General features: G+C 37.9%; 1 protein-coding gene across 1 annotated transcript; it reads left to right on the plus strand.

Moving 5' to 3' along the window:
* The first annotated feature begins 396 nt into the window (after nucleotides 1–396).
* Nucleotides 397–3,903, plus strand: MGP (matrix Gla protein). The gene is made up of 4 exons (XM_029954477.1): nucleotides 397–547; nucleotides 2,186–2,218; nucleotides 3,045–3,120; nucleotides 3,524–3,903. Exons 1-4 carry the CDS (start codon nucleotides 487–489, stop codon nucleotides 3,663–3,665), a joined length of 312 nt encoding a protein of 103 aa, XP_029810337.1. The 5' UTR covers nucleotides 397–486; the 3' UTR covers nucleotides 3,666–3,903.
* The last annotated feature ends 7,317 nt before the right edge of the window (nucleotides 3,904–11,220 follow it).

Genomic DNA, 11,220 nt, shown 5'->3' on the forward strand with positions numbered 1-11,220 from the left:
TTGCCCTCAGAACCTCTCGTCCATCCATCAGGGGAGCAAGCAGAACACTGCAGCTCTGTCTTCAGACCAGACTGCACTCAAGGCCAAGAGAGATCAGAGAAGGAATTAGAAAGGCAAACACGTGTTTGCGGTAACTCCCTTCTCTGTGGAACTTCGCCCACATCTGGCCCCAAATATAGGGTGGCCACAACTTCTGTCCCAGGGCAGCATCCTGCTACGGCATGGTCAGGTCCAGGAGTGAGGGAAAACTGCCCACCCAGAGGAGATAATATCTGGAAGGAATGACTGTTTGGGAAAAGTCCCAGTGCTAGTGTAGGGCCAACCAGTCTCCACCTTCTCTGGCCCCCTCCCACTGGTTCCTCCCCTTTCAGCGGCTCTGGTTCTTATAAAAACTCCACAGCCTTTCACTAACAGCCTGCAGCAGCCTCTCTGCCCACTGCTGCTACTCAAGCCAGTGAGACCAGCCCACGGGACCACAGAGAGACCATGAAGAGCCTGCTCCTTCTCTCCATTCTCGCTGCCTTGGCCTTGGTAGCTCTGTGCTACGGTGAGAAACCTTTCTTCTTTTCTGCCTCTGATTTCAGTTTGCTTCCATTTTTCCTCCCCCTCCTCCTCTTTTTCCCCCTTTCTCTGATATAATCTTAAAATATTAACTTAACGTTTCCCAGGCCCAGTGGATACGGATTGGTTCCATCAAGTCTTTTTGACATAGGAAATACCCAGACTTTCGTTTGCAGCTTGACAGGCACGTCCTATCTTCTAGAAACTTCACTGTTTCAGTAAGAAGGTATCAAATTCCCAGCCCCTGAGTTCTCATTTTTAGCAATGTTTGGTAATAGTTGATTATAGGTATTAGTTAAATCACTCACCTTTAATTCTTAAATCAGTTCTCACGTGAAGTGTTAAGTCTAGCGCTCTGCAGGGATAAGACAGTCTCCTGAAAGTACTACATTTCTTCAATGAATTTATTTAAAAATGAAGTTTTGCATTTAAAGAATTTCAGAGAAAAATAGACTGCATAATTTCTATTGTCCAAAGATAAATTTCACCTGGTTTCTCTGTGTTGTTAATCATATCTGTGTCTGATCAAAGTTTATGAAAGAAAATCTGAAGCAAGATTATTTCGATCAATCTTATGCTTCAATTATCTGGATATCTTAGATGTTCTTAAACCTAAATCATACTAATAACCATTTGTATTTCCTTCTGGCTCTTGCAATATTCACATGGCTTCTGTATCAGAGGATTTGGGTTCTTCATCTCCTTTTTAATTTTTTACGTAAAATCACTTGCTTACAAACATAAACCTCTAATAGCCAAATTTACCTGCAGTGCACAAAGAGCAGCAGAAAGAAGAAAACCTTTGCTCTGGCATAGTCTCAGTTCTTTCTCTGAACTGGCGTCACGCCCAGTCTGAGCTGTCAGCTGGAGCCAGTGGTTTTTGTGCCGAGTTAACCCAGGTCTTTAAGAGACTTAAGGAACCTCTTAAAAAGCCTCTTTAAAAGTCACCATAGGGGCGCCTGGGTGACTCAGTCAGTTGGGGGTCTGGCTTCGGCTCAGGTCATGATCTCACAGTCCTTGGGTTTGAGCCCCACATCGGGCGCTGTGCTGACAGCTCAGAACCTGGGGCCTGCTTTAGATTCTGTGTCTCCCCCTCTCTCTGCCCTTCCCTTACTTGTGCATGCATGTGCTCATGCTCTCTCTCAAAATAAAATAAAGACAAAAATTTAAAAAAACAAAAACAAAAAACCTGTCTTCATAAAGCCCTACTGACCATGTCCCCAGACTGCCTGGAGGACTGTGGCTATTTTCTGGACCCTTCTGTCCCTTTCTCAGCCCTGCTCTCAGCCAGGCCCCAAGTTAATCAGAGAAGACATCTCTCTGGAGATTTGTGTGCAACACCTAAAATATCTTATTTCATCAGGACCTAATAGTCCTTGAGGAACTTTAGCCAAAGTCGTGGCCACTAGCTCCTTAAACATCCATGAATCTGATGTGTAGAGATATCTACCCCAAGGAAGGAGCTAGGGAAATGACTCATAAATCCAAAATGCCTGAAATTTATAATAACCATGCTGCTAAATACATTCTTCACATCTTTTTGACTCTTTTCTCTCCTTTCTTCCCTAAAGTAGACCATTTCCATGTGTGATAAATAATAATCAAATAATTTTTTTTATTCCAGAATCTCATGAAAGCATGGAATCCTATGAAATTTGTAAGTGAATATTTGACTTCCTTATCTAAATCTCATGTATTAAAGAATATCTCTTCCTATTCTTAAATAGACAAAATGATAATACATGGAGGTAATACAGGGAAGAGAAAGAGGAAAACTACGTTTAAAAATCTAATGACCATAAAAATCACCAGACGAGCAATTTTTTAAGCTTGGAATAGCAGAATATGACCTTGAAAGCACATTCAACAGAATCGGAGCCATAAAATCTCATTTGGAAATTTTAAGTTGGCACCACATCAACCACACAGATGGAAAACAAGGAGTAAAACCAAATGGCAAAACACGGAATTAGAGGCCTAGTCAGCTGGGAAACGAGTCATCAGCATTACATTGAATGTTATTGAATATCTGGACTTGCAAAGACAGAGTATGGGAAGAAATAACCTATCATTCTTGTTTTCAATTTGTTCGTTATTTTCATAGCATTGACACTGTCCATATCCAATAATCTAAAGTCATGCTTTACAAGTCCTCAGGACAGAGAGAATTTCTGCTCACAGCAATGAAAAACACGCTGACTAGGAACACCAACATTGAAAAAGGCAAAGCGAATGCCCAAAGGCAAAATAAACAAACAAATTACTGTGGCCTACGTAACAAGACTCTGAAATACATATACTGCTCTCTTTTGATCAGGCAGTTTGTAAAATCAGCTTTATCTTTCCCTTCGGTTTTGTAGATCTAGAGTTACATAGGATGCACGAATTAACGAGTTTTCAAATATATTTGAGTCGGAATATTTATGAAAATATTTTCAACTACTGTTTCCCTAAAAATGCAATTATTTTTTTTTTCTTTTAAGATCCCTTCACTAACAGGAGAAACGCTAATACTTTTATATCCCCGCAACAGAGATGGAGAGCTAAAGCTCATGAAAGGTGGGTAACAAAACTCGATAGAGGGAGGTAATTTTTCTCAACATGCCATCGCGGATTGGAATGGAATGAAAAATGTTTTTAAATCATATATATTATTTCTAATTGTGTCCCAAAGTCAAAGAATTTAAAAAACAGTATACAGAAAACAATTGAATTTCAAGAAGACTAGGTTATGAAAGACCCAGAAAGCAGAGGGAAAAGGACAGAAAGAAAATTGCTATTTTCATTAAAAAAAAAGTTGCTCCTGTGCCACCTTTCCTCCCTGTTAAGTATCTCTTAATATTGGGTGATGAATGGGATGACTCTCCTGTATTTTTTTATTCTTTTTTCCTTTTTTTTTTTTTTTTAATTTTTCTACTCTATGTTTCTCATTTGGGGCCTCTTTTTTCTTTCCACCTGCTAGGATCAGAGAAAGCACCAAGCCCGCCTATGAGATCAATCGGGAAGCCTGTGATGACTTCAAGCTTTGCGAACGCTATGCCATGGTTTATGGATACAATGCTGCCTACAATCGCTATTTCCGGCAGCGTCGAGGGGGCAAATGAGATCAGAAAAAGTCTCTTTCTTTCCAGAGCCTGGCGCTTGGTTTTGTATTCCTTTGCAGTAGCATCACTGAACTATATAAATACATACAAACTGCTTATTTCTTAAATGTTCTTGTCTGGCTACAACCCTCCTTCCTGCCCCCAGATTGATAAGCAATGAAAGTGCCCTGTAGTGAAGGTCAAGAAGGACTTAAGAAGTGTAATTATTACAAAATAAACTGTTGGTTGGATACTTTCATCTTGTGAGTCTGATTTCTTCCGGGAAAATGCGGAGATATTTAAGTCATGGCCCACCTAACCCAGAATATGAGATTGTTAACCATGTTCTAGTGTTGATTAGAAACATAACTGCATAGAAAAAATGAAACTTAGAAGGCAAAATTCACCCAGTCATAATTTGTCTAGTCTCTATCTTGGGACTGGTGAATGATTGCTTCCTATTATTTCCAGGGTTTTCAAACATTACAGATATTTGATCATATGATTTTCCTGCTCCCAAACTTTTTTTTTACTTGTTATTTATTTAGGTAATCTCCATACTGAATGTGGGACTCAAACCCCCAAACCTGAGATCAAGAGTCACATGCTCCTCAGACTGAGCCAGCCAGACCTCTCTGCTCCCAAACTTTAAGTAATCCTAAATCCCATCTGTGTGGATTCCAGGATCTATCCTGGCTCACTACGCTCATCACCATTTCTTGAGTGTTATCATTTCTTAAGATGTCACAGTTTTGACTCTTACTTAGGCCAAAAAAAAAAATTGCTTTCACAATCACCAGAAATTTTTAAATAATTCAATCATAGAATTTTGGAGCCAGACATTATGCTGTGTGCCTGGTTTGCCAATAAGGAAATGAGACTCCAGAGTCTCCTGCTTGGTAGTTAGAGACAGAGCCCAGGACTTCTCCATTCCTGTGCAGACCTTGTTCTCTGCCATGAGAACTCGGTCATGCCCACCATTCACATCCCTTCCTTTTGGTAGGCCCACTGCCTTCATTTCTTTAGTGGATGATCTTTCTAATCCTTCAGAATCCAGCACAAAACTCACGCACTTTATGAAATCAGTACTGATTAAATCCACCCACTTCTTATCCCACTACTCAAGCCAGCATCTAGCCCTTCAAGAATATATGGAAAGAGTCAAGTACAATACTATTATTCAATTCATATTTTGATCAAAATTTCTTTTTATGTATATTTTCTTTGCTAATGTTATGGTAAGAAACTGTAATTCCTTTTCTCTCTACAGACTTGGTACTAAGTTCTGTTCACAAAGGGTTTTCAATGAAAGCTGAATAAAAACAGACTGACTAGTCATGACTGGGAGGGAGTGCCCAATTTTGAAACGGTTACATTCATCATAATAATGTGTGTTATATAATTTAAACCATCACCATGCAAACATAATGATAAGTGTTTTATAATTTTCTAAGCCATTTTGTATGTGATAACCCATTGGGTCTTACAACAACCCTGAAGATGGGTAGTATTTATTAGATGGTAAAATTGAGACTCAGAAAGGTAAGTTTCTGAAGACATTGTAGTAAATGCAGTGGTGCATTACTCAACCTGAGATATTCCCCCTGGCCACCAGATGTATTGGCAGCTGATGGTTCCCTGCTAAGGATTTGAGTGCCATTCCTTACAGACCTCTGTCTCCTCAATTTAGGAAGGCTATGACACTTTCCTCGGTTCTATTTTCTGTTGTATGTCCAGAAAACTCTCCCCAAAAGTTGGGGCAACTGTAGAACTCATCCTCATTTGCATCAGTGTCAAGGAGTCTAAAAGAAAGCAAAAACATGAGGGAAAGGGAGAACAAAAAACTAAAAAAGACAAATTGAAAAAAATGCCAGTATGATAGACTTAAACCTATCACAGTAATCTTGTTATGCATAAACAATCTAAATGGTCCAGTTGGGGGGTTTTGGGGGTTTTTGTTTGGGTTTTTTGTTTTGTTTTGTTTTGTTTTTTTGCTTTAATGCATGTTATAGATTCTATAGGACAGTTTTGGTAATTTTGCTTTAAAGAGTCAATCATTTTTTAAAAGGCTTATTTAATACAAAAAATATCTCATTTATTTACCCATGTCATTTCCATTCCCTCATTCTGCTGTATGCATCTAGATTTCCATCTGGTCTCATTTTCCTCCTCTCTGATGGACTTTCTTTAACATTACTTGTAGTGAAGTTCTCTGGATCCTTGAAGTTTTGAAATTTTGCCTTCACATTTGAAATACGTTTTCATTGCATATCAAATTCTACATTGCCAATTTTTTAAATTGTTTTAAGATGTTCCACTGTCTTATAGGATGCATTGTTTCTGCTATAAATCTGTTGTCACTCTTATCTCTATTCTATAGGTACTGTGTCTTTTATGCCTGCAGCTTCTAAGGTTTTTCTATCACTGGTTTTGAACAAATTGATTATGATGTACCTTGGTGTGGTTTTCCTTACTTTTCTTGTTCTTCAGGTTTATTGAGTTTGGATTACATTAAATTTTATTAATTGAATTAAATATCAGCCATTGTTTCTTCAAATATTTTCCTTCCTTCACTCCACTTCTCCTTTGGAGACTGCAATGACATGCACTTGAAATTGTCCAGGGCTCCCTGATGTTACTTTCATTTTTATAAGCTGGGTTTTTTTTCCCTCTTGTATTTCATTTTGACAGTTTCTTTTAAGGTGTCTATAGTTTATTAAGTTATATTCAGTAATATCTAATTTACTGTTAGTCCTATCCAGTGCATATTTCATTTTAGACATTATAGTTTTCATCTATGGAAATTTGATTTGGGTGCTTTCATATTTTCCATATCTCAACTTTTTAAACATCTTAGATACAATTAGGATAATTATTTTTAAAGGGAGAGAGAAAGTGTGAGCAGGGGAGGGGACAGAGAAAGAAAGAATCTCAAGCATTCTCCATGCTCAGTGTGGAGCCCAATGGAAGAGTTTAATCCAAAGACCCTGGGATCATAACCTGAGCCAAAATCAACAGTCAGACATTCAAACAAACAAACAGGGGCAATTTCCACCCACATACTCCTGGATAACTTTTTTAATGTCTTTGTTTCCTAGTTTCAATATCTGTGTCACTTCTACACTGGTTTTGATTAGTTGATTATTCTACTTGTATGGATCATAATTTCCTACTTCTTTGAATTCTTAGTAATCTTTCATTTGATGCCAGACATTGCAGACTTTATTTTTTTGTGTGTGCTGGATATTCTTGTATTTTCATAAGTATTCTTAAACTTTGTTCTGGGAATCAGTTAAATCACCTGGAAAAATTTCATTGTTTTAAATCTTGCTTTTAAAATGAGACCAACTCAGTATTTAGTCTAGGCCAATCACTTCCCCCACACTGAAAAAAGATCTTCAGAGTACTGCACCCAATGTCCCATGACTGGGTGGTAAGAATAGGCGATAATCCCAGCCCTTAGTGCCAGCCACTCTTCCCTCTATTCCTCTTGGATGATTGTTTTCTTATATTTATATGCCAATCAGTTCCCTGCTACATGTGTGAGAGGTGTCCTCAAGATATCCAGAGATCCCTTTCTCTATGACTCTCTCCTTTTCAGTATTGTGCCATGTAAACTATAACCCCATATCCTCCCAGGACTCTCAACTCATCTCAACTCAGCATGTCCACCATATTTCACCTTGGTTCCCCCTCCCTGAGCCATAGCCTGGAAATTCTTTTAAGGCAACAAGCTGAGGTAATGACAGGACTCACTTTGTTTCTCATCTCTTAGGGATCATATGTTTCATATGTATTGTCTGTTTTCTTTAGTTATTTATAAAGAGAGGGTAAATTCCATTTGAGACTCCATAGTTTCTAAAAGCCCATTGTCAGACAGGACTATTCTGAATGGACATCTCCACCTCAAAGTTTCCTCATAGAATTGACTCAGCCACTTACTGGAATTGTACAACAGCTCAAATGTTCACTCTGCCTACGCTTATGTTCCTAACTCCTCTCATGCTGTACCCAAAAGTACTCCCCTATAAACCATTGCACACAAATCTCTGAGTCTTAGAGTTTGTTTCCCAGGAACCAAATCTGTGACAATCTTTCAGATGGTAAATATTGGGACCAGGGTTTTCAATCTCAGACTTCTTATCAATTATACCACATGAGAATCTTAGTTTTTGAAGTGACAAGGATTTCAGCAGTAACCTAATTCAACCCCCTCATTTTATGCTGAGTAATTTGAGAGCTTAGAGACTGAATGACTATGACAGGGGTAAGTAATTTTATTCTCTTGAGAAACTCAGTTGTACTGACCTCATAAAATTTAATCCCATAAGCCAGTTTTTTGAAAGGGTTATGTACAAGTGGTCCATATATTTGTACCAAACTTTCATTGTATACAGTCACACTTTCCAATCTGATGAAGTTAGTTTTAATGTAGTTTCAAGTCAGTCAACATTTTATCTCTCCACCTTCTTAGTTCTTTTTTGATATGTTTGGTTTTTCAGAGCTAAGATAGATGAAGTGAGAGGTCACAGGCCTTGTTTTCTTTCCCTTTCATGATTCTGGTGAAGCCTTTCGTGGAGTAATACAACCTGGGAACCAAAGAGTGTTTAAACAGGCAGAATGCTCTTCCCCCACCCTCTAAAGCAATCTTACATTTTAGCATAGAATGAAAGAATAAGGACTTTGGAACTCCCAGCTTCACCACTCAGAACTGCAAAATCTGTTAATTAATAAGTTAGTTAATTAGTTAATAAGTTAATTAATCTCAGGGGACCTCAATTTCCCTATCTTTAAAATAAGATTGTTCTAGCCGAACAGAGTGGCGCAGAGGAAGCGCGTTGGGCCCATAAAATAAGATTGTTCTAGTATCCACCTTAAAGTTGTTGTAAATATTAAATAAATGAAATATGTGCTAAGTACACAAAACACTGTCTGGCATAGAGTAAGTGCTTAACAAATGTTAGCTATGTCTACTGTTATTTTATATTCTACTATCACTATTGTTGTAATGTACCATGCTCTGGATATTAAGAAATGGCAAGACAATTTCTCTCTGGGGATTCCCACTTATACTTTGAAAGCACCCATCAAAACTCACAGTCAAAAGCTATTGAGAACACTGGCCAGCTTGTACTCCATTCTTCCTCTGTTTGCCCCCTTGCCATATCTATCTTTGCTGATGAAACCTGTAGTTTCAGAACAGTAGACCAGAGCAATTCATTTTTGTTTAAGAAAAAGTTATTATCTTAGCTTTTATGCTCAACTGGGTTTAAAATTCATGCAGCTTTATTTTTATGCAGTCATAAAAGTATCCATCTTAGGAAGGAGCTAAAGTTATATACTTAAATAGTAGTAGTAGTAGTAGTAGTAGTAGTAGTAGTAGTAGTAGTATGTTTAAGCACTACTTAAATCCCTATCTCTACCTTTTCAATAAAGAAAATCTATAAGAAATCTGTTGTCCTACCTCTGAGTTCTTGAGTACCTTGATTACCCATCATTACTAACCTTTTCTTCATTTCTTCAATTCTAGTGGTCTGGCTCAGTTCTTTGCCATAATACATAATTCTAATGAGAGATAATTTTATCTTGAACTTATTTCATTTGGAGTCCTGAAACTGCATAGTTTGGTTCTGTTTTTTTTTATTCATGAACTAGTGTTCTATTTCATCTTAGATGGCCCTCCTCTGGAGCCCAGATATTGCTATCTCTCTGACTATTGCTAGATATGTCTTCTGCCATGCCTCCTCCATGAGTAAGAATTCCTGGCATTGGTGTTAATTCAGAAAAGAACATATTAATCCATTCCATTTTCTCTGCAAGAAGAGGCATCTTTGTCCATGATGTGTTATACATCCTAAACTATCAAGCATAATACTGCAGTATGTCCCCAGTAGGAAGACGACACGGGTCTGAGAACTAAGATAAGGAAGCAGATGAAGAATTTATACTTTCCCTCCTTACAATTCTAATATCTGTGGGTTGAAAATCCTGATTCATACAGAAAGAACAATTTCACTACAGGACATTTGCAAAGTCCCATTTAAGCCCTAGCTGTCAGTCACATCAGTCCCTTCATGTTAAGTGGACAGTTACCAAAAAAGAGTCATCTTTTCTAAAGGAGGTAATTGAACATGTTTATCAGGAGAAGGTAGAGCTTCTGAATCTAAGAAGGGGAAAATGCATTTGATAGCTAAATAATCAATCCATTGGAATACCTCTTGATGTTTCTCTGCCCAATTGTGATAGTCATTGGACAGATATATCAGCCATGGTCTAAGAAGGGCATGGTGATCAGCTCATAACTCTCAGGAATGGGGACCTATTTCACTTAGTATATTAGACACCTAGACCACCAAGAATAAGGTTAACTAAGAATAAGGTGATCTAGAATGGGTAGTTGAAGGCAGAAATAATGAGTATTAGTAGTTATTAGCATTACAATGAGCTGCAGCAGGAGGGGCTGTGGTTTGTCCTGCTAACTATTAAAAGTATTCTTAACTTGCTCTCGGAGTGAATTAGATTTCAAATATGAGACTATATCAAAGAAAAGGAGCGCTGAGAAAGAAGAGATCATTGTTACGTTAAAATTGGGAAATACATTGCTATAAAACAGCCAGCATAAAGGAAAGTGTGATTCGATTATAAATTTTCCTAGAAAAGAGGCCAACCAGAATCCTGGAGAAGCTGTTTCTGGAACATAAATAGTATTTACAGTGCACATGTGGACTGTAATTGATTTTGTGGTGCTTTCCCCACCCCAGGACTGAGGCACTCATTTCCTCATATACCAGCAGCTGATAGCTTTCAGAGGGCTGAGTCCCTCTCTCCAAAACTGCCCTTAGCTGAAGAGAGCAACTTGCTCCAAGTTATGAAACAGCCCACATCTTAAAACTGGTCAATGCAAGGGCATAAAGACCTAAGCCTATCCCCTGGGACTGGATTCTTTCAGTCTTGTGATTGCTTCTTTTTTATCTTCCCTTCCCCTGCCAGCTCAGTTTTAAAAAACCAGAAATGTTTGGCTTAATTGCTCAGTTTATCAATATATGTACACACACACACACACACACACACACACACACACACATACACAGCAGAAGTAGAAGATGGAAATCTTTTGGTGGACTCTAAATTCATCCTGAGATGGTAACTGGACCCAATTTTTTCTGATTTAAAAATGTAAACCATCCCCAAATTACCCTTAATAAGTTGATGGTATGGAATACATTATGAGACTTATCTATTATTTTCTTTAGAGAAATGAACTGGGTGACCTGTTGGGGGTTTTTCCATCTCTCATTTCTCTAAATTCAGACACTGAAGGCTAACCAACAAACAAGAAAGCCAGGAACATAAGTCATCTGGGGTTGTTAAAACATGAGGTTAAGCTTTGAAAAATACTGTTCAAGAAATGTGTTCTTTTTTTTAGTTAATACAGGAGATTTTTATGGTGCTTACCTAGAAACACCCTGACTCCTTTACTTTGGAGAAAGCAATATACAAAATTTGTCTCTACCCATTTCATCTAAGGATAATGACCTTTTCTTTTGACCACAAACCTGTAATAAAATAAAAAATA

The sequence above is a fragment of the Suricata suricatta genome, chromosome 10 (genome assembly GCF_006229205.1).
Source record: "Suricata suricatta isolate VVHF042 chromosome 10, meerkat_22Aug2017_6uvM2_HiC, whole genome shotgun sequence".
Classification (NCBI taxonomy): domain Eukaryota; kingdom Metazoa; phylum Chordata; class Mammalia; order Carnivora; family Herpestidae; genus Suricata; species Suricata suricatta.